Source organism: Oreochromis aureus, linkage group 11 (genome assembly GCF_013358895.1).
Source record: "Oreochromis aureus strain Israel breed Guangdong linkage group 11, ZZ_aureus, whole genome shotgun sequence".
Taxonomy (NCBI): Eukaryota; Metazoa; Chordata; class Actinopteri; order Cichliformes; family Cichlidae; genus Oreochromis; species Oreochromis aureus.
The window spans coordinates 26464340-26488576 of record NC_052952.1 but is presented as its reverse complement, the minus strand read 5'-3'; the positions used below and the strand labels follow the sequence as shown (position 1 = coordinate 26488576).

The window sequence follows — 24237 nt, the reverse complement described above, 5'->3', positions numbered from 1 at the left end:
GTGACAGCCCCCAACTGTCTGTGCTGTTTTTAGATAAGTCTGAATAATTTACAGCATGTTGCCCCAGTGTGTAGCTTCAGACACTATACAGAAGACACTGTTCCCCAACATGGTTCCACGGGGAGTGCAGGGATACAGTGCTGAGTGGACAAAGCCAAGTGTCCCTGCCATGAGGGTCTTTGTTTGACCGTCAAAGCCTGGGCAAACTAATGTTTGAGTTAGAGATTCAAGTTCAGCAGCCTGCCAAATGTGAGTCATAGTGCTATTAGTGAAGCTGCCGTCCTAAAAGGCCACCCCAGCCCCCCTCCCAAAAAACCCCCCAAAATCTACAGATGACTGCTGAACCTGTGTGCTCCTGAGTCGTTTTCATTAAAAAAAGGAAGTTTTAACCATTTTTGGATAGATGATTACTCTGATTTTGTTTTCCAATGACTCAATAGAATCATCAGGATGCCAAAAAGCAATTACAGTGTTTTGCTCTGCCAGAGACTCGGGCTATTTGTACAGGCCAGTCTGTCGATAAATCGGTAGCACAGTAGAAATGCTATTATGTGTAGAGACAGAAAAGGAGGCTTTGGACTTATCATCTCGTGCTTCTTGACAAATGGTGCAATCTCTGCAATTGATAATATTTTTCAGTCTTTGAAAGAATTTCGTACAGAAACGGAGACATCTCACTCATTACTTTTGCAGTGTTCAGTTGGATTATTTTCTTTCGGTGGTGAGAATGTTGTTTTTAAAGATCCTCTCCTATTAGTCGACTCCACCTCACACTTCAAGAAATTTACGTCATGCACACTGAACTACTTCAAAGGCTCAGTAGTACATGGAATGAAGATAAACGGGTTGAGTTACGTATTCCTGTTACCTTTTGGCTCTTCATTTACTAACTTAAATTTATTTTGTATTTTTCTGTTCCACCAGCTCCCTGCCCAGTTCTAAACACAAACCCTGTGAGACCTGATCCAGAGGGGGAGAGCAGTCCTTTGAAGACGGACAACACCCAGAGGATGGATTCTCCAGCTAAGAAAGATACAGACCGAAGACGGACTACCCCTTCAAAATCTGACATTATCTCTCGATCACCTGCGTCACCAGCATCACCAGCCCTCAAGTCGAAACGAGGTGAGCAAAAATGAAAGATTTTACCTTTTGAAGTGTTCCTTAGATAGTGTTTAGCTGCTTAAAATTAATGTTGGCTGAATTTGGCCTGACTGGTAATGGTACAATTACATCTGCATTAAGCTGAGTGAACTCTGCTCTCTTGGGCCAGTATCGGAGTCACAGTGACCACAGGCTTTCAGACACAAAGCAAGATCCAATAGAGCTGCTGCAGGTTGTCTTTATGTGTTGGAACAGTCGCTGCACAGGATGTTATGTTATGTGAGAACAGCTTAGCCTGAACTATATTAGCATGGAAAATATCTCTGCAGAATATGAACAAATTAGCTTTTGGTAAGTGGATAGCTATTGGTGATCACTGCTATGCACTAATCGCCAATGAAAGGTGTGCAGATGGAACCTATATTGAAATTTCCATTTCAAAGAGTTATTCCAAGAAGGCATTGAGGTTTACGTGCCCTTTGCACTATAGTTGTTCCACACTGTTCCACTAGTACTCCATACAGTATTTGTCTTTCTCTTAAAAAAAACTTTTTATTTTTCAACTAATAACATTTTACTGTGGTCATGATCTTTATTCTTTTAGAGTGAAGTGACAGGAATACACCCCACAAGTTCCAGATGTCTCCCAATCCTATAAAATACGGCACAGCTGGATACCTCCTTATGGTTATATTGAGATTTCTTGGTTTATTTGCCAAAGTCTGCCCTGTCCTGGGTCTCCAAACCTTTTGTAAGGTGTGCACTTTGCACACAGATATCATGAAAATGATAAGCACTCTTTAAGGAAACTGCCTTTGCTGTTTAAACATTTTTGCTAGACAGCTCAGTCTGACTTGTGTCCAAAAGATTCTGGTTGCTTCGCTGTTTCAGTGTTGTGATTATGCCAGATGTTAATGGTGGCAAAGGCCAAATTGTTAATTTAGTGAAAGTCTCTTAAGCATGCTCATTTTCTTGCATCCCGACTACTACCCCAGTAATCCGTATATCCTGCGCTGCTCCATTTGTAAAGTTTGGAGCCAAAGAAATAACAGAACTGACATTTTAAGAGCAAGCGTGAACAGTCTTGAGCTCAGACGCCGCACCTCGTAGTATTTTCTAGGCCAGTCTGTTTTCCTCTTGGACACCTTGTATATTTGACTTTATGATTAACATGGTGGTGAGTTGCGAACATCAGCAAGTAACACTTACCAAGGCCACGCACGTGGCATTTCCAACATACTATAAATATCAATGTAGGTCAGGGGTTGTTCTTAGGGGAGGCTGCATGGCAGATTGTTTTCGTCTTCATGATTTACACCTCTCCCTATTGGATGTTGCTGAGGAGTGATTTCCTTTGTGATTGATGCTGAACATCTGGACCGTAAAGATCGAGGAGGAGGATGTAGACTAAAGGCTCAAGAATGATCAAGAATGCCGTCTGTGTCACTTTCTCAGTGGGTGGTACTAGGGTATGTTGGCTGTGGTAGAAATGGTATTTCACAGTAATTCATTTGGAGAGTCTGCAGAAATGAGATGCATACATACTGTTGAGGAAAAAAACATACAATTACAGGAAAAAATAATTAACCTTTCCCTGTTACGTCCCTCTGCAGCCTCTAATCTGCCCAACTGAAATCTGTTTTAACATCTACTATAAGTGTTAATTTAATGTGGGTTACCAACCACATCTTAACACACTGTTCCATTGACTGTTTCTGTTAGTTGTAAATTATCTTTATTGATATATTCTTTGGCTCACATACCAAGACAAAGTGTGCCTTTGGCTTGTTTGAGGATTTTTCACTAGACATGCACAAAATTTAAATTACTGTGTCAGAAAGCTATGTTTATATAATTTAGTTATAACATATTCAAGTCACCCATACAACGAGATTTCTGGTATTTGCCACATGCCGCTGCTTCTATTTTTATGGGATTGGCTTGCTGGCAGAATTTTCTTAATTTTTTCCTGTTTTATCTGAATCTACTTAATAGAATACACATTATCTGTAGCCCTAGGTTGTGCGTCAGTGTTGACATTGTGATGTTAGTCAGTAAGTTTCCTGCCAATGCATTATGCCATGGATTTTCTTGTGGAGCCATTTAGAGATTAAATAGCCATCGCTGCAATGACTTTATAGCAGTGAAGAAGGCATTTACTGCATTTCTGTTTATATGAGGTCAGATGCATCATTGATGCCTCAAGTCAGTTTGCAGCTGAGGATGGTTTGAAATGGAGTGGTTTTCTGTGGGGCTTTTAGAAGATTGTAGAAGTTATGATTAAATGATGTATTCTCCATATCTTCAAAAGGTGCCCTTGACTTGTCGGCTTTAACTGATATCTTTGTAGGTGCGTTTCAAATAGATGGTTATGTACTGGGAGATGCAATGCTAGAAATCTGCAGATACTGAATCATTGTCAGGGTTTCATGCTTTGTTAGTTGTTTCAGATGTGCAAAACTGCTTTATAGCTGCTTTGTGCACCTGCAAAGAAACACGTACATGCCCAAGATTTAAAATACTGTTTCAGAAAGAAAGTGAACCTCGAGTTGCTCCTGATGCGTTCATCGGAGTGTGAATGTGTGTGCAAATGGTAGATAAAAAGAAGCGTGTGTGTGTGTATGTGTGTGTGTGTGAGAGAGAGAGAGAGGGAGAGAGAGAATGGGTGAATAAGACATGCTGGATAAAGCATTTTGAGTCCCCAAGAAGAGTGGAAAAGCGCTATGTAATAACCAGAATTTACAATTTACAATATATAAAGTGTCTGCAGATGATTTAATCAGTTGGGGATGATGCAAGGTGATACCTATCATTAATCCTCTTTCTTCTGCCTTCATTCTAATCTTAGATGCCATGAAGTCAGAAGACAGGCAGAAGCTTGCAAAAGAGCGGCGAGAGGAGAAAGCAAAATATCTTGGTAAGTAAAAACCAGGGGTGGGAGGCCATTTGTTTTAAATGGGTAGAGAGCTCCACCTGGTGTTAGGGTGGAGGAGGTTGTTAGCAGTTGTTTGGCTACTGGGTTGGCTTTAGGCTGCAAAAGGCATGCTCAATATTATACACACAGACACTTGGAGAGGATAAAAAGGTAGTTTGGACTTCTACAGAAAATGGGCCAAAGTCAGTAAAAGCCAAGCCACCATTTTACCAGAGACAAGTGAGCATCTGTTTTCTGCATGTATGCTGAAACAGTCTTGAGCACTATTAAGATGCTTATTTATTGTTTTTGTATGAACAAAACCATTGCTGTAGCTCAACTGATACACATCACATCATTACAAAAATGCTGCACGAATGACAAACACTTACATGTTGATGGGGCTGAATATTTTATAACTTATGCAATGAGTTGTAAAAGCGCCCCAACTTACACTAATGCATTTTCAAGAAATGTCACAGCTCTACTTTTAGCACTTATGAGTTGTTTCTCTTTTTGTTTAACACGTGGCTCTCACATTATCACTTGGCTACTTGCCATGCACTGCTTTGCATGATTGACAGCTGCCTCTATCTTCTCTCTCACCCTTTACTCCTGCAGAAGAGCTCAGCAAGTTACAAGGTAAGCCACTCACCTGTGTTTTTGTGGTGGTGGTGGTGGTGGTGGTGCCAATGAAGACCCCTTTTGATCATTCAGTTTCAGCTTAATAAAGTTCAGTAGTAATAGCTAGAGCTGGGGAATGCACCAAAAGCTCAATGATCATGCCTGTAAAGAGAAGCAGCATGTAGAATAATGACTACTGTTTCAGTAACAGTGTAACAAAAATAAAGCTTTTTTTGTAAATTTTTAAAGCATAATTACACTTTTTTTTTTTTTTAAATATATCAAGTTAAGTCCTGCAAAGACAAAACTTGCATATTGACTTTTGGTAATAAACCCAGCCCTAGAGCCTTTTCATTTATTTAATCCCCATAATGTTTCTTGTTTTAATCCTCCTCTTTTCCTGTGACAAAAATTTTAAATTTCGCCCTCCCTTTCTCTGAACATCATAAATATGTCTTAAACAAAAATCATGTGCTCACTAAACCATCATTTATGTGTGGAAACCCTGTTACTTAACAGGAAGTTGTGGGTGACGAGAAGCCCGCCCTTACACTGACTGTTGTTTATCCACGTTCTAACAGCCGTCACCACAAAACTCTTTGGATTTAAAAAAAAAAAAAGTACAAACACCAAGCCACAAAACCACCATGATAATCATCTTACTGGATGAATTGATGGTTTGCTGCCGAATTTATCTTGGCTGTGAAATTATATATAAACAACTTTATGTTGCCAAACAGGATAAAAAAAGTTCAAAATGTTCTTAAAAGGGAAAATATGTAAATTAGTGTTCAGATACCGAGCCGAGTTGTATATCACTCAGCCTGTACGGATAGCGATACTTGCGTGAAAGTCACACAACACAATTCTTTTTTTAAAGCTGGTTGTTGTCACACTCGTACTTTCTGTAAAACTTTGCTGTCTAATCCAAATGTGTGTTGGATGGCAGTAAGATGAGGTCAGCAGACTTCACACTGTGGATCAGTCTAATTGGGTGATCACTGTGGTACGCCAGATGGTAGGGGTCTGATCTAATACGCTCAGTCAGCTTGGGATAAAAGATGAGATCCTGCCAAAGCTTGTGTTTACAATATCAGCTTAAGGGATCTTATATCGCCAGAACCATTTCTAGTAGCAGAGGTATAAGTAGAAAAAAAAATACATATATGAGCTCATCTGCTATTGGATTTGTTCTGTTATAGTTGCATAGATAGATGCTACTCTCATACCCTGTCCATCTTTGGTGAGGAGGTATAAATACTTAATGTACCAGGGTTAGCGCAGCCCTTTGGCAATGACTATTTAATGGCCATACCGTAGCAGGTCTAGATGCTGCTTGTCAGCGCTGATCATTGTCAGGAGAGAGTTGAGGAATGTCATTGCCACTCTGGTACACTGTAACCGTCAAACCCCCAGCCAATATCCAGGTCATTTCCTCCTGCAGCCCACACCTATATTCTGAAAAACCATTGCAACTGCGAGAGAATCAAATTTAAAAACGTAATCAACAAATGTCACAGACCTGACTTGCATGGAAAGAGTGGAAACACTTGTGTGACCTAAAGGTTTCCCTTCTGAGAAGGGAGGAAACACTGGATGTGGAAAACTGTATTTGTAGGCGCTCCATTTCCTCCCCCTACTCGTCTCATCACTGCACAATAGGTGAATTATGAAACAGTTTCCACTGTGCTCTACTTAAAGTTCCCTAAAGCTTTAAGTTAGTGGAAGGTAGAGTTAAGGTACGTCTCAGGTATCGGGGCCATCGAACTCTGATATATGCACTGCAGCAGTTAGAAGTGTTTGCTGCAAGATGCTGACATGCAGGGCCTCAGTATAACTTTTATAAATTTCAGTTCCCCTAGCCTCCAGCACCTCTGCAATTATCCATCACTGTAGTCTGAAATCCACTACCAGATGATTTTGGTGCATCAAGTGCTTCAGGGCGCAAATCTTTACTTCTTTGAAAAGCCGATTGTTCGTGGAGGTTTGTAGTTTAAAGAAGTACGAAGAGTTGTGTACACAGAGAGGCAGCTGCAAAAGCCTCCTTCATGCTGTTTTTGAATGGCTCGGTGACAAAGAGGTGATTTCCATATCAAAGTGTGTGGTTTACTGAAGCTGAAGTGTAAGCTGTATGCGATTACGATGACATAAAAATGTCAGTTCAGAAGTCCTGCATCCATCTAACTTGCTTTTATGCAGTATTGAATTTATTTTTTCCAAACTCAAAAAGAGGTCTGATGTGAAGAGCAACATTTCTTTTTCAAAGACTGCTTTATGTAATGTAAAACATCAGAGTTGCTTGATTTTGGGATTGCTTCAATGCTGGGATTATTGTTTTTTCTCCCAACATATCAAGTAGTGACTCTCAAAGAGAGTGGAACTGGGGTGATATATATATGTTATTCTGATAGAACAGGGGAGGGAGACAGGACTTTTCTTTTTCAGCACTCAACTGGAAAATTTCTTTCTCTCCTGACTATATTGTCTGCCTTCTCTTAGCGGCCAAAAAGACCCAGTGGCTGGAAAAGGAGGAAAAGGCGCGGCAGCTCAGGGAGCAACAGCTGGAGGAACGACGCAGGAAGCTCGAGGAGCAGCGGATCAAGGCGGAAAAGCGGCGAACGGCCTTGGAGGAGAGACAAAAACAGAAACTAGAGAAAAACAAAGTATGTTTGGAAAAGCAATACATGTAATGTGATGCTTCAGTACCTTTGAAAATGATGACTGCTAGATTTTAAGGTGACATTTCAATGCACTCTGTCTTTGGGACAGCACCTGAACTAGGTCAGCTGCTAGTTTCAATTTAGGGATTTAGGATTTTCGTCAGGGGCTCATCAGCTACACAGGATTCAGGCTGCTCAGTTCACAGACATACATGCCATCCCTCCATATAGATTTCAACTCACAAATCAACTCACACGCTAAAGACCGATATCTGTTCTCGTATTTGTTTCAGGAACGGTATCAGGCAGCCATCAACAGGTCAACAAAGAAGACGTGGGCAGAAATCCGACAGCAGAGATGGTCGTGGGCTGGTGCACTAAGCCAGAACTCGAGCCAGAAAGAGGGTGAGTATACTGGTGCCTCCTAGATAATGTAGTTTTTCTGAGGAGAAAATGATTTTGCCTCAGTATTACTTATATCAGTTATACTTGGATCTGTTTTTTTAAATGGGACTTTCATGTTTCTGCTATAGCAGCTTTGCATGATCATTGTTCAAAATGGTCCCTTTTAACCTTTGTTTGTTTCATTTGCTGTTTGAAACAAACTATTTGAAGTTTTTTTCTCTTTCTTTTTAGTCAGCTTTGTTCTGATTGGCTGCCTCCTGTAGACAGAAGATGGGAAAAGCAGCTGGGTTTGTCGTCTACGCTCACACTCAGAACCGTGTGTCTGAGATGGCCTTATTAAAGATATCTGTGGTCAATGACATCATTCATAGCAAAGAGTAGGAGAAAAGCTGTATGAAATTAAGAGTTTAGAGCAGCCTGAAGTCTGGGCTGTTGGCTGATCTTATTTCAAACTTTGGCCAACATTATGTAGATGACAAAATAAAGAAACAGATAACAGACCTGCTTTAATGATGCAGTTTAAAATAATTGCTCATCAAATTCTCCTTCACTTTCTCTTTTTTTCTGCTAAAGTCGCTCATTTGGCCTGTAAAATATTACGGCTATTATAGTTTTCCAAATCGCATGGTAGTCAATTTTACATTGGCATACATTCTCTTGGTGGAGCAGACATCAATATCTGTTTGATGGATTTAACACCAAACAAATATTTGACAGTATGAAACCAGCAAATCTTTGCTCACTTCTTGTAAAAAATATCAGTAACACCACCAAAGCATTTAGATGTGCTGCAGTATGAAATCGGTGCATTATCACCTTGTTCAGACAATACACCAAAACTAATTTTATTGCCTGCTTCTTATTCCCAGCATAAAATAATAGCTTAGACACTTGCAGTGTTATGACAGGCAGATGATAGCAGCAGACTGCCAGCAGTACTCTGTTATATTTTAAACTGGATATGTCTTTACTGCATCAGTCACGCTTTTCCTCCTTGAACGCACCATTTCCGTCAGTACACACTGTTTTGTCTCTTGAACACACTGCTGCAGGGCTCTTAGCCACTGATCGTGACCAGACTGTATTGATTGCACAAAGTGTATATGTGTTGCAGTAAGCAGCACAGCACCGCTGACTAGCAACAAGATTAAATTTGTTGTATGTAATTGCTTAATTTGGGGCTAATAAGTGTTTTGACAGTCCAACAGCCAATTAGATCAGAGCCCTGGTAGGACACTTTGATGAATGCTTCTGTACAGTGAGCTCCTGTGAACATGAAGTGTCCCATGTTCCATCTCATGCCATGTAATCGCTTCAGCCATATGCCGGGGGAATTATGGACACTCAAACCAATCTCCTTTTTCTTCCTCACTCACCAGCCTTCTGTCGGTCAGATGATGAGAGTAAACAAGTGTAAATAGGCGCCAGTGGAACATTTGAGAGCTCTAGATGTTTGTTTTTTTCCTTTGGAAATGCTCAGATGTATACATCTTAGCCTCAGTCAAAGAGCATACTGCATCATGTGCTGGATTTGTGTGTTTAAACCCACAGTCATGCTTGGCCGACTTTAATGCTGCACCTCCGTCACCACTAAATTGTCCAAGTCATTTGGAGAAAGAGAAGGTTTTCCATTGATTGGACTGTGTTTAAGGAATATGAAATTGGGACAGATACAAGTATTGCACATGGATGGTTGCTCTTCTGAAGCGCCAGTTTACGTCAACAGCTTTGAAATTAGTTTACATTTCCCTGTAGCCACTTCCCATCACATGTTTCCTTGTCAGGGTTGTATTTAGTGTGCCATTCTTTTCACTGGGTTTGTTTTAGAGGCCCGAAGAAGCAGCTTTTAAAGGTTCCTCCTATATTTGACTTGCAATAGTAGATAAATGCAGATATTACCTTAATTAGTTAATGTAGCTATGAGAGTTGCTTGCACTAGATTATATAAATTGAGGCTGAGTGCTTATAAGTTGTATCAAATTTAGTTTATGTGTTCGTAACACCTAAAAAATTAACATAAAACTTTTTAAATATAAGTCATGTCCAGTTTACGTTGAAGAATCTACAAAAATCACTGGTTTTACTGGAGTTACTTGCTCACCAACAAAATTGTGCTGATAGAAACTGTGCAGAGGAAGTGGTACAAAGTTTGTTGGAAAAGAAACTAGAAGAAGCAAAACAAAAATAATATTTCTTTCACTTCCACTTTATTGAGATGGGAGAAACAATATCTGATTGTAAGAGTAATAATACTGTGCTACAGTACAGTTAGAGTTTGGTTATGTGACACTTTGTTAGGAGTATCCACAAAGAAATACCATTCTTTAAAAGCATGTTTTGTGCCACGGGTGGTCTGTCTGTACACTTGAAGGCTTGCAGAGGTGAATAGATCTCTTCCTGTGTGCATGTATGCAATCAATGGATGGTATTGTGCGGTCAGCACACAAGAATAGCCTTGGATGGGGATGGATTACACTTGGTGTAGTTGCCTTTACAGTGAGTGGGTATAAATTGAGGCATCACCTCAGCATAGCCCATGACGTCACACAAGCTCCACATCTTCTCCTCAAACCTGTGTGAACATCTGTGTGGCGCTCTCTTGGCTTCTTAGGCAGATGCTCTGTTTCAACGGTCAACCTGCCCAAACACGTGGACTCTGTTATAAACAAGCGACTCTCCAAGTCCTCCGCCACGCTCTGGAACTCCCCCAACAGAAGTAAGGCTACATCTGGAATGCCCCGCTCCTGTTTTAAATGTCCATCATTCTGACACTGCCAGCACTACTGAACCCGTCCATCATTGTCTTTTTTCAGTTACTTCTTCCCCTTTGATTTCAATCCTCTTCTTGCTTGACGGTTGACATTTGACCCATTTCCATCTTCCAAAATCACAAGTTATTTTTTTCTCATTCCAAACTTTGGGTTGTGGTTTTGTTTGACATGCTCTGCATGCTCATATTTTGATATGGGAGTATTCCTAGTGCCTTTTTACTATCCTTTGGTTGGTTAATTGTGTGGTGATGGCCTTTTCATTCCTGATGTGCCCAGTCCTTTTGTGTCCATTTGTCACCATAACGTACTGAATCACAGCAGTCTTTCTGTTTTAAATGTTTTATTGATTTAATTGATTTTTGTTGATTTCTTTAAATCGAGTTTGTGTCTCTGAATCAACAACTTTCCTCCAAGCTTAAGAGTATAGCTTTTTATAGCTCCACAGTTAACAAGGCCACTGTGTACTTCTACACAGTCAGAGAAGAAAGTTAGTGAGTGAGTCAGCATTTTCTTAATGTATTCTCCTCGGAGAAGGTACTGTTCCTCTGTACTGGTAGAAAAATAAATAGACTGGTAACTTCCTCACTTGTCTCTTTTCTCATCACAGTTAGAAATCCCAAACCTTACTCATTCTACATCTTACACCCAAATGAGGCTCACGATTCTGCTTCTTCTCCGTTTGTGCCCAAGGCTGTCCACAAAAGAATTACCGATAACGTCTCCTCTCTTTGGTCGTACCCAAGCAGGTCAAGGTTACAGTGGACACATACACTGGCCTATTTTTCTTCTTAAAGTGGTACTGGTGTGTTATTGGTTTTATTGTATGGTTCTTATGGATTGTAGATGTAGTTCTACACTACACTTCTACACTTTACATTTGGCGTTGGGTGAGGAGTAACATTTCTCGTTTAACCACAAATGTGAGCTGAGATATAACAAAGCTTCCTCTGGTTCACGGCATCCCATTATCATATATCTTTGGAGATAATTGAAAAGATGCATTGATTATTTTATTTTTCCTTCTTGCAGCGCGCAGCCTCGCATTGAGTCCATGGGAGAGCAGCATAGTCGACCGGCTGATGACACCAACTCTTTCTTTCCTCGCCCGGAGCCGCAGTGCTGCTAGTGTCCTCACAAATGGAAAAGACGGTCGTAAGTTTTCTTCTTTTTTAAAAGCCTCAAATGAGTTTTATGTTGCCCTCAGTGTGAATACAGTGAACACTATAAGTGTATAAATGTTGGCAAGGCTTAATTATTTGTTGCTCTGTTCTTTAGACTCTCCTCTCTGCCCTCGTTCAGCCTCAGCAAGTCCGTTGACCCTGTGTGCCCATCAGCCGCACCACCGCTGCTCTGACCGCTGGAGGGTGACGTCCAGCTCACCAGATATCACCCAGCGTCAACGCAGGCGGAGCTCCACACCTGTAAGTCTGCATAATTACCTATATGACATTATTATATAATCCATATACTATTACAAATCTGCTTCTTTTTGCTTTGCATGTTGATATTTTCCATCCTTCTTATACAGATGGATAAAAACAAGAAGGAAAAGAAAGACAAAGAAAGGGAGAATGAAATGGAAAAAAGTGCCATCACTAAAGAAAAAGTGCTGAAGAAGAGACAGTCTCTACCCAGTATGAGACATAGACCTGATCCAAGGTAAAACATTTAACAGATTTAATATTGGCTTCAATATTTCCCCACTATCAGTACTGTGAGTTATACATATTTTATGGCTGCAATGGAACTTTTTTATTCCATTTAGTTACAAAATGTCAAAAGAATATCAACACGTTTTGAGTCGAACAGAGAAATTTAAGCTTTTCACATCTTAGTCAGATATCAGCTCACAGATCAATCTTCTGTCAGTAAATCATCTAATCACTTCAGACCAGGATGATATCATAGTAGAGCTAATTGGTGCTATCAATCACTTATGATGAAGAATAATCCAGTGAAATTACAAAAACGAAAGACAAAATGAAGCTAACAATAAAGACTCAACAGACTGTATAGCATACCTATATAGAAATCAGTGAGGGGATAGCAAGCTAGCATGCAACTTATTTACAGTATAGAGTTTTCTTGGATAGTCAGCATATCCGCAACAGTCTTGAGTTAAGCATATTTGGTGGCCAATTTCATATATTCTTATTCTTATTTATTTTATCTGTGGATTAAAATATTCACTATATATACACGACTAAAGTTCAGATGTTGCTAACCACTTAATCCAGGCCCTGGACCGTGTAGTGCATGCGTGGAAGCATCCCCATTTGGCACATATGCACCAAAATAAACCACAGAAACCTGGGTTCAATGCTAAATATTTGCAATAAATGTCTGGCCTCTGGGAAACCTAGCAAAAAGCTCCAACCTTCATGTAAAGTCAAAATGTCAAAGCTACCATCTCAGTTTAAAGTATACATTATTCCATAATCTTAGAACCAGTTAAGAAATCAAAATTATAATAACGCACCCTTTTCACTCTTTTAAATTTGCAGAAACAAAAACTGCATTTTAAACCAGATTAACCTTGGATGCACCTGACCTGCAGCCTGTTTCTGGTCAGTGACTGGGTTTGTTTGGGTCTGTGCTGCAACGACTTCATATTTCATGAATTGCTTGACCATATGCATTGAGTGAATACCCAAGAATTTACCCTCTAATCCCCTGGTCCCAGAATAAATGACATCCACGACAGAAGGGATAGAAAGGAAGAAAAAAAATCAATTTCTTTTGACTCAACAAAAAGGCAGCAAAGAGCTTGGCAGAGCAGTCAGCGCCAGAGGCTGAAGGGGGGAAAAATCTTCAGCATAATGGATGTTGTTCCTCCAAGTGCTGCATTGCTGGGATACTAACTAATAATGCACTATAAGGGATGATGCAATGTTTGAGTGCTTTGACTGCTGAGAACCTGTGCCGATGTCAGGGTTTCTTAAGGACATGTGCCATTTTAAGCATTTCAGGCCAGGTCTAAATTAATAATGTGGTATGAGAGAACAATGCTGAGAACTGTTGACACAATCTTCCATCCTTCAGCTTTTGTTCTTACCTTTTTTCCAGTCCTAGTCCTTTATCAAGACAACGGCCAGCGTCCCCTGCCACACCCAAGGGCAGGACTGCCTCTCCCAGCCCTGCTGCCTCCCCCAAGCCTCCATCAACACGCGGAAGCCCGTCAACCCCGAAGGCCCGGCCCAAAAGAGCCAGGACCCCTGCCAGGATAGACCACCGGACCTCTTCACCTGCCCCTCTTGAGAGAGTGAGACAGCCCCATAGGCCAGCCACCCCAGAAGAGAAAAAGAGTGAGTACAAAAAAGAGTGATAATCATGTCCTTCAGACTGGACTATAATTAATTTCAAATCAAACACTTCACCGACATGCAGTTAGTGAAATGAGGTTAATTCTAAATTGTCCAAAGTGAGTTTGGATGGTTGTCTCCGTCTCTCTGTGTTAGCCCTGTGGCAGACTGGTGACATAGTTCAATTATGAACAGCTTCTCTCTATTTTTATTGTGCTCTGCCTGTGACTGAACAGACTGAACACATCCAGTGAAATTGAAACAGTGGTCAAAGATTTCCATCAAGCATAATTAGTCATGGAAATAAAGGGCGCACACTGAATGAGCCACACAGAGATCGTGGTCGGGGTCTTCTCACACACAAAGCTAAGAGGCTGTGCTAATCAGTCTTAAATATATAATTACTGCAGTTGTAGGGTGAATGGCTGTGGTTGTTTACAGTTGAATAATAATTAACAGGCATCTCTTTATGAAAGCAAATACATTTCTGTGACTCTCCTCTTACAATACTGTTATTTGTTTTAGGTTCCCCTGTGGCTCCTGCCATTGTGGTATCCTCAGCTACTGCAAATGCATCAGGCACACCAGTCACAACCAGCGCCATTTCCTCCTCGCCTGAGCCAGCCCATTTCTCTCCCTCTGTGCATGCAGTGTCACCTGCACCCTCTCCATCCGCCAAGCCCATGGCAGGCACGAATGACCCAGAGGAGGCGGCTCGTATTCTGGCAGAGAAACGCAGACAGGCCCGAGAGCAAAGGGAGAGGGAAGAGCAGGAACGCCGCGAACAGGAAGAGAAAGAGAGGTCAGCTGGTTTTTAAAATGCATGCAAAGACAAAACGGTGACTATGCAACTCCTGTAAGCTGTGGGAAGTTTTTGAATTATGTAATATTCTCCTTTTCTTGTCAGCTATGCCAAAACCTCTACAAAAGGTTATAAGTGGGAATAAATATTAAAAATGGGCAAAAACAACATTTTGCATAAATATATTATGCTTATATTGATTGCATGTATTATCATTGTGAGGAAGAAGCTGTAGATATGGAGTAGTAGTTGTTTATGCAGCAGAATAAACCCACTCTGGACATTTAGCTATTTTCTGGGCAAATTCTGTGTAAATGGTTACATGTAAGGGAAATCATGAAGGGCTGGATGGGCTATCCAAGCACATTCAAGATGAACGAGTCTTCACTCTGCATTATCTCCAGATGTGTAACCATCAGGAATTTTGATTTTGACCGCAGCAAGTAACTATTTACTCCCTGGAAACTGATTTGATCTTTTGTCGGCACTCTTAATTCCGATTGTTTCCTTTCTCGTTCCCATTGCTTACACTACGAGTAAATGCAATCACTTCCATTTTAAATTGTTTATAACGTTCAGAGCATTTGGCAGGTGACTTTCTAGATAAAATGTCTTCGAAAAAGAGATTTTAATCTCTAGAGACTTTGTGGTTAAATAAATTAAAAAAAATCTTATCTTAACCTTGTATTAAAACACTTTAGGATCCTGAGAGAGGAACGCTTAGCGAGGGAAGCAGAGGAGAGACAACGCAGGGAGGAGGAGGCACGAGCCATGGCTGAGGAGCAGAGGAAGAGGGATGAAGCGAAGAGGCTGCAAGAGGAGAAGGAGGCTCAGGAAAGGGCCAAAGCTGAGCAGGAGGAGAATTTACGGCTGCAGAAACAGGTATGCTGTCAACCTGCCCCTGGTTTCCAGAAGAGTATCAAGTATATTTAAAGGAGTCTTGTAATCACTCATCAGGTCTGGTTAGTCAGACGAGCATAAAACAGGACAACAGTCATAACTAGCTGATAACACACTGTATAGCCACATCATTCCACTCTTCCCACCATGCCAAAACATACACGGAAAACAATGAGGCCCTTTCAGGTGCTGCTCACACTGACCTTGTCTGATATCATGTTCATCCTACAAACCCAGTCACCTATTTTGGGATGTTGTTGTCTTTTAAAGGTAAATATTAATCCGATCTGGTGAACATGGAGCCACACTGAATGTGACCCCTTTAACCTTTCAGTCTGCCAGATAATCTGCCCGAACAGTATTGATTCTTCTTGTGTTTGCGGAAGTGGTTGTTGAGAACCAGATGACAATGAAGCTTGATAAGCAGAAAACAGAGAATGTGGCTATTCATTAGAGTGATCGATTATTCTGGAGTCGTGATTAATTGTGTCACTGCCGTATCCATGTACGTTGCTATCAGATCAGGGCGCTTTGTCTCCCCCGTGTGGTTTGTCACGGAAGTGGCATTTGTGGTCAAACACGATTCAGTAGAATTATGCAAAGACTTAAGTGTTGTCTTTCACTTTGAATCGCCCCCATGAAGCTGTAAATGTTGAAAATAGATCCTTTTGGCTCAAAGGTACAGAAAAATATCCCTTTTGTGGTTCTAGACAATAATTGCAGGGAGCAACCACACCCTTGTTACGTAAAAGGCATGTTATTTTGGCTGACGTTTTTTCCCCCTTCTGCTGCCATTAAAGTTGTGGTTGGATTTTTGCTTGTGTGTGTTTCAGAAAGAGGAGGCTGAGGCTAGAGCTCGGGAGGAGGCGGAGAAGCAGCGCCTGGAGAGGGAGAAACACTTCCAGAAGGAGGAGCAGGAGAGGCTGGAGAGGAAAAAGGTAGGGCCATACATCTGTCCTGCCAATGTTGTTTCTTTCAGCCAAGTAACTGAATTCCAAAAAGGAAATGGATATTTATGGATTGTAAAGGATCATAAATGCAAAAATATCCTAGCTTGGATTTTTTTGGAATAAATTCTTTTTTAAAAAAGTCAAAAGCAAATCTAAGTTGTTTTTTTTCTAACTGGCCTGTAGTGCCGTTTATCTATTTTTGGTGGGAGCTGGATTGTGTAGTAGATTGTAAAAATGTCTGTCTTCTTTTGAATATAACGGAACTAAATGACACTCGTGCTTGGCGCTCAGTAGATGCAATACATGTGAGAAACTCAGAAGTGATTGTCTCTTTACAGAAATCATAACAAAGTAGCTAATAAATAAATAAATCAACTTGTGAGTAGTTTCACTGAGATATCATTCTGCAGAAGAAAGTGTCCATGTGCCTATGATAAGAGTCTCATGCTAGTGAGAGCAAGACCAGATGAAAACATTAACGGTGTCCACGCTCAGCTGTGCTGCATGTTTGGTTTCCTTCCAAATGCAGACAATGAAAAGAAGTTGAAATTGCTCACAACAATATTTAAAGTCATTATTTCTGGAAGGAGACATTGCTACTGAGTTTTTAAAACGCATTTGTTGGCACTTTGAAAACCTCCTGGCTTGTGCCATCGTTTTCCTTTATATTGATGAGAAGACACGACAATCTGAATGTGTCAGTAGCATTACATGCAAGTACATTCGATTTGGAGTTGAACTTTTCCTTTTAAAAGACAGCATCTCCAAGCAGTGGCTGATTTAAAAGAGGAAAATGTTCTCTTGCATGATACAGAGTAATGCCAAAATCAATTTTGTAGTCGGTTTACAAAAGCTCTCCTCCTCCGGTGGTGGTATATTCCAAGATACATTCATCCCGAGGTCTGCCCTTTTTACATGACAAATGCAGGCTTGAAAGTTGAATCCCTGAAACAAGATGAATGATGTTTTTGGCTTATCCTGGATCGGCTGTCTGCATGCCATGATTTAATAGGGCTTACAATGTGAATGAGCATTAAGCTATATATAACACTAACAACAGCGAGCTAGCTGTGTCAGTCATCTGTGTGTGGATCCTTTCTCATGTGTAGTGATACCTGGGCCTTTGGTGAACATATATTCAAGTATATCACACACATAAGATCGTGCCTCTGCAGGCTAGCTAAGCCTTTCTTTCCCTCTCCTCATCTTCTCTCCATGTGTGAAAGGCTGTTATCTAGGTGTGCCAGGCCTAGCTCCGCCAGCTGAAGTCTTGCTGTTGGCAGGAATTAGCTCACAAGAACAGCATGTCCTCTGCCCCAAAGACTTGCACCGCAGTCGCACTACACAAAACTCCTTTTACAGTCCTCTACCAAACCTAACTGACTCAGTCTTATTACCTCAGCACAGGTGTTTATAGGTATCTTGAGCAGCACAACAACTCTTTACTCCTGAAACAGACATTTTGATGCCAAACTAGATACCAAAGCTGTGAGCGTGTGAGCGCTCCATATATGATCTTGGATCTTAAAAATGCCTCACTTTTATGAGTGGCAGCTGCAGCTATGATCTAGCTGTCCCAGGCTAGCTGTGTCCTTAAATAAAATTTGCATGTTGTTCAGACCTCTGTGCATACAAATTAGCCATGCAGCGTTCTCTATATCACAGTGTAGCACACGCTTACCCTTTCTGTATTTCCTGTTGTTCAGTGTTCACTATTGTTCCAGCTCAGTACACAAACAGCGTTTTTACCCTTATTAGTCTAACCCACCACCCGATGTGCTTCACTTTATTTTGAGCATAATAACCTCACTGCTTTAAAGAACTAATGAAAAGTGAAAGTTGAACCCTTAGCTACTATCTAAACAAATCGACAAGGTGTGTGGTCTAGTCCAGCCGAATAAGCCTAGCCAAATTTTTCATCAAGTCAAACCAAATATTTTTTATAGATGTTGCATGAAGCCTATGTTTTACTGGTAATACGATATAACACAAGTGCCAGTATCATTTTAAGCGTTGTTGTCCACCAGTGCACAGAAAATGTACGTCTGCTCGTTAGCATCTGGTTCCATGTGGGGTATTATCTGTTTTATTCCTTTATTTATTCATTTTGTCTTCCTTTTTTAGCGACTGGAGGAGATCATGAAGAGGACACGGAAGACAGATGGAAGTGACAAGGTACATTTAAAAAAAAAAAAAAGAACTTTTTTTTTACAAATTGAAAAAATAAAACTTAGCTTTGCTGTAAAAGTGACTGAAAATCTCTCCCACTTTCACAGAAAGAGACAAAGTCCTCCCCACTCGCACATGTCAATGACAAACAGGCAGAGAGTAGTAAAGGTAAGCCAAGCATCAGTCTGGACTTCCCCTCAGCCTTTTACAAAACATCCCCGAGTGAAATCGTTACCCACTACTAGCCTTTAATCTGCTTGAATTACAAAGGATAATTGGCTTAACTCATCTCCCATTAATGTGTTATCTAGGAAGGGATTTAAAACAAAGTGGACGTCTTCTGGCCAGCTGGTGTTCAGAATACTCTTAGACTTTTACTGCTTCGATTAAACTCAAAAGAACTCAGTCTACCTCTTTTACCTCTTCCATAGCTTGCACAAAACAAAGCACAGATATGTCATATGCTTGTTATCAGTTCCCCTGTGAGTAAGATTCAGAGAGATGCACTTTTAAAAGGCCTATTATATATTTCCCCTCATATCCTGTACAGCTGGAGTTGCTCTTTGCAGAATAGGACCCATGTGGCCTTAGTTTGTTGTCCAATCCCTCGGACTGAGGAGAATTGAGTGGAAGAGTCAGCTTATGGCAACAGCCTGCAGCGGTCTACATTCATTACAGAGACTTTGAATAAAACAGTGATACATTTGTTGCTGCAAAGTTTTCAAACATAAACTACTCTCTCCCTACTTAACAATATCCTTAATAGCGAAATTTTAACATCACACGTTATAAATGAGTAAGATGGAAATGCAGTCTGTGTCAAATTTCCCATTGCAAGGAGACACTAGCGAGCCATTAAGTGGATTGAGACCTGGCAGAAATGCCTTTTAGTTCGTCATGTGTGAGTGTGAATGTCTTCGTTTTACGATATACATGAGGTCAGAAAACTGGACGTCTGTACCTCAATGTTCGAACCCAAATGTTTAAATGACCATTCGAGGATGATGGCAAGAGTTTGGCATTTTATTGTGAACGTTTTGAAAAGGATAAAGATCTGGGGGTTGAGTACCCACTCGGGAGGTGTTTTTGCACAGCTATTAAGACTCTGAAGTTAGCAGCTGGTGTGCAATGTAAAAAGAAAATAAAAATGTCTTTTATTTACTTAACATTATGTTCCAGCCTGATCATTTTCTCTATGTTGCTTTACAGTGTTTTGGATATTTAGCAGTAAGATAAGAATTGCTTGCAAATGTGTTATTCTGTAGAGAGTCATGTAGGCTAGATAAAGCCTAGTTTTCAATGTTAGAACCAAATACAGAAAAAAGAACTAGCGGTTAGTTTGTCAGTGCTAATGTTTATATATTTTAATGGTGGTTGCAGCTGCAGCATGCATGTGTTTAATCAAATGCAGTACACCCACGTTAATCAAATATCCTCCTGTACCAGCTCAGTAATAGGAGCTAAGAAGACAATAAAAAATAACTACTAACAGATTCGCTAGTCTCCTGTTACTGCGATGTAGACACAGAAAAAATGTGGGTACTATCACCAACAGTTAGAAGAACAATGAAAAGCAAAAGAAAATCACCAAAAGTGCTGATTCTCCTTAAGAAAGTGAAAAGAGGATGCACACGTGTGTGTGTTGAGGTTAGCCTTACGCATCTTAGGGTTAACACACGTGTGGGGTAGGATGTTTTATCTCTGTGGTCACACTTAATGACTGTATTGCTTTGTTCTCTCTAGCATCTGCTGAATACCAGCCAACGCCTGAGGTCAGCATTCCCAACAACAAAACAGAAAACGGACAGGCCGATGTCAAGGAAAGGTAAAACTAGAGCTTCTTTCGTTTCTTCTTTGTGTGCACATTGATGCAAGGCCACCATGAACAGCACAAAGCTTGTGCCAGGAGACCAAGCTGGGAGTTGACAACGAATCAAATCAGCAGGAGGTTCACATTGCTGTAAACCTCAAGAGAAAACACAAGAAGCCCCATGATTCTGGCCAACAGTAAACAGTTATAACAGTGGGAGAATGATTTGGTATTTAAAAATGTTTACTCTGTGCATTTGATCATGCTCCTTGGGACCATTTAAAAAAGAATCCTCCTATTGTGGTGGGATGACTCATTTGTTTTATGAGTCATTCGGACCCATCCTGACTAGAACCATACCATGATTTATGTCTTCCTCTCCAACAGCCTCTCAATCCAAGCAGTTAATGGGGTCCAGGCTACGAAGCTTGAAAACGGTCTTTCGACTAAAGAAGACACTGTCCACTTGGAAGACATCATCCATCTCACAAATCACGGCAACTCCACTAACGGAGCCCTGGACAAGTCTGAGACCAGCATGCCCACAGAGCCCATCCTTTCTTTTGAAAGCCAGGAGTCATTCATGAAAAAGGCAGGCCCCATGAAGCCTCAGCATGCTGCAGGTACAGAATTACAAACTGCTTTAATATACACAAGTGACAACAGCGCAAACATTTGTTAAACAAACAGGGAAAAGACAATTTACTTAATGGAATCTGAAATTATTCATGAAAATATAAATAGAATAGACGAAATGACGGAGGGGAAAAAGCTACAATCACAATCGTTCCACCACGGTTGAAATGAGATATTAATGGAGTGTTTTCCACAACTGGGTGACCCGTGCTGAAAAGGTCTGGCTGTGCTTTGTAATCTGAGTCCACTTCTCTCCTTCTAGTTAACTTTTTAAGTCCTCGTTCAGGCTAGAGTTCAGGATTGTAAAATAAAAGATGAGGTTTTATTGACAGGGGGAAAAACTAAATCTATATATATCTCTAATGAAAATGATGCAGATACAGGCATGATTCATCTGCATCGACCTAGTCCCATCACCCAGTTTAAAAACTGCTGTACAAGGTACCATAAATGGGGTTATTGTCCTTGGCACGGAGCAAGAGAACCTGAATGTGTACTTAATATAAGGTGCAAGTCATCACCCTGGTGAAAGCGAGTACCCCCTGAGGAGAGGAAGGTGTGGCATGGAGAGAATACCTACACTCACAAGGGGGTGGAGATGGGATATAAAAGAAATAGTGTTGGGAAGGGTGCTGAGAAGGAGGGTATCTTTAAACTGTTGACAGCTTTTATTCAAAGTGTCTCACTGTCTTGGACCAGGACCCAGTGAGGAATTCGAGGAATGACAGAGGTGATGAGACCCTATCCACAAGTGCTTCACTGCCAGGGGTTAGAAACCGGACTCTGGAGTAATTAAGCTTCATATGACTCCTCATTCATCCTCTTCCCAGTAGCAACGTCAGCAGCACCCTGTCCTCCCCGTTGCTGCTAGAGCCTAACTTTCACCTGTTATCCTGAAAGCAAGCCAGCGATCAGAAATACTATGTAAACCAAAAAGAACGATTACCTCTGTTTGCTCCTACTTTAATGAATATTTCACCATCTTTATTTAACTACTGCATACTTCTGTTAAGCGTGTAATTAAAAAGGGAACATTCTCACTTCTTCTATGTGCTCTTGTAAATCTGGATATGTGAGATGACTTTTAGTATGTCAGACTGATTTAATTTTACACAGCAATTTCTCAGGAGACCGGTTTATTTTGAGGCCTGCTTCCAGGGTTTATTTGAATGTTCATACTTGTTGAGGATACGGCCCTCACGGTCCCACATGTGGCATTGTCAGTCAGATTGAGTTTTTATATGGTAGCCGCTGTTAACAGTAACATTCCCATCTCATTTCTTTGAGTCATGCGACCTTTCTGTTTGCTCCATGTAAAGACGACAGTAAAGGTTTATGAGCCCTGCAACTGCAACGTGTTTTGCATCCTTTTGCATTTAGCATTGTCACCAGGTTGGAGGTTTGCAGACCTTGCCGTTACGCACTTCAACACGGCTAAACATTTAGTTTAATTTGTCTGTTAGCATGTTCATTAAGCTTGTATGACTGCTGCTCCATCTGGCCTTTAACACTTTGCTCTCTGCCTCATTCACAGAGGTCCTGTGACATATTCCAGCGCTGAAGTGCTTGTTGCCTTAGGCCACTGACCTTTCCTAGTCCTGCCAAAGCTCGCACTGCGAGCCCTGTGACCTGTGCCAATCAACAAAAAGCAAGCATACTTCCCTCCGAAGATAAAGTGGGTCACAGAAGATGACGACAAAGCAACAGAACAGGATGAAAGGTGTTGTCGCATACAGCACCGTTGCGACAGTGTTATTGTTCATCAAACTCTTTGCAGCACCGATTCCATGCACCTTGTTACTCAAAAGTATCATCCTTTGTACATTATAGTACAGCTGAGTAATTATTACAGTATACTGAAAAAGAACTGTTTTCTTTGCTCTTTAGTTATTTAACTAAAAGAAAAAATTAAGACTGGGTACAACTTTGTGTATAATGTAAATGAACTTTACGTGTCGGTAAAAGGAAGGTTGGATCAGCTGATTAAAGCTGTTTGAAAGGGAGTCATTTTATGCTACTCTATCATGAGTAGATAATGAATAAAACCCAGATACTGTACATCCTGGTTTGTACAAAGCTACCTGTACTGCTTTTTGAAAAAGGTAAACTGAGAAATCAGAAGATCTGAAATCAAACGTCACAAAGAATGGCTTGTTACTTTGTGTAAACATACTGTTGGTTCATATCTAAACCTCAGCTATGATTGATTGTATGCATAACTGGATGTAATAATAAATCTGCAACCTTTACAATTAAGAAACTGTAAGTCATCAAAGGTCAAATGTCTGTAAACGGAGATCTCCTCCACTATTTAACAATTGAAGCTGTTTTTTTTCCACCCCACATGTGCAAGCATGACTTTTTTTTCTCATTTGAAATTCTGGCGCGTGTATATGCTATAGATATATTTTGATGTGCGATGTAAGGCCAGTGGGAATATCTCAAGTCTTATTAAAGACAAGTGGTCCAGTCTATGTTCTACTCGTCCTTATGTCCCAACTGTTTAAGGATTAGTATACCTAAGAAATAGTTCATTTGTTATCAGTTGAATAGTTTTGAAATGTTTTCTACTTTCATTTGCTTTGTTTACTCCAGACGCTCAACAGTGGCCCACTGTCACTGAAAGTAAAAAGAGAGCACATGTTAACCAAAGGAAAACAGAAGTCTAAGCGGGACCACAAGCATTACAGTCTGTGCGGCTAATGTGCTAGGCATGCGAGTTGGTTCAGCTGTCCATTTCTCTTTGGGTCTCCTTTTACAAAATCTCAACAGGGGGTACATGCCACTCTATCTGCTGGCCCTCTTTCACTATATTCTGCAGGCCTGTGGGAGATCTGGCATGCTGTGTTTGCAGCCCTGTAGGCAGCTGAAGTGCACACAAACACGATTTATGCCTCCTTCTACCACACGTGAAAACATGCCACTCTGATCATATAAATTATGTGACTATGTTCTAACCTTGGTAGAATGAGGGATTAGATTTTCAACTTGAAACTGTAACAGAGACCTCCAGTGGGCTACATAAGATGAAATCACTATGGTAAATGCAGCCAAACTGTCACCAAAATGAAACTGAAAGCCAAAGACGGAAAACTCTCTGATTCATGATTAAGGAGTAGCTGATCAAGATTTAATGCAAGTAAAAAATATCTATTTTTTTCAAACTGTTTGATAAAACACTGCAGTTTTT

The 24237-nt window shown here is 40.7% G+C and overlaps 1 protein-coding gene across 7 annotated transcripts in view; it reads left to right on the top strand.

Annotated features, from left to right (window-relative positions):
- The window catches only part of map7d1a (MAP7 domain containing 1a), a 38504-nt gene extending 14985 nt beyond the window's left edge, over positions 1-23519 (top strand). Inside the window, exons 2-19 of one of the 7 annotated variants that reach the window (XM_039619320.1) lie at positions 925-1125; positions 3953-4021; positions 4640-4660; positions 7142-7305; positions 7596-7707; positions 10319-10423; positions 11508-11630; positions 11778-11899; positions 12007-12137; positions 13545-13783; positions 14306-14582; positions 15284-15464; positions 16316-16420; positions 18557-18607; positions 18709-18769; positions 20345-20426; positions 20799-21034; positions 22582-23519. In XM_039619320.1, coding sequence (XP_039475254.1) covers positions 925-1125; positions 3953-4021; positions 4640-4660; positions 7142-7305; positions 7596-7707; positions 10319-10423; positions 11508-11630; positions 11778-11899; positions 12007-12137; positions 13545-13783; positions 14306-14582; positions 15284-15464; positions 16316-16420; positions 18557-18607; positions 18709-18769; positions 20345-20426; positions 20799-21034; positions 22582-22592 — 2291 coding nt within the window. In that variant the 3' untranslated portion in view covers positions 22593-23519. Of the gene's footprint in view, positions 1-924; positions 1126-3952; positions 4022-4639; positions 4661-7141; positions 7306-7595; positions 7708-10318; positions 10424-11507; positions 11631-11753; positions 11900-12006; positions 12138-13544; positions 13784-14305; positions 14583-15283; positions 15465-16315; positions 16421-18556; positions 18608-18708; positions 18770-20344; positions 20427-20798; positions 21035-22581 lie in introns of all 7 variants that reach the window. The other 6 variants (XM_039619322.1, XM_031740713.2, XM_039619319.1 and 3 more) reach the window with 6 other exon arrangements.
- The last annotated feature ends 718 nt before the right edge of the window (positions 23520-24237 follow it).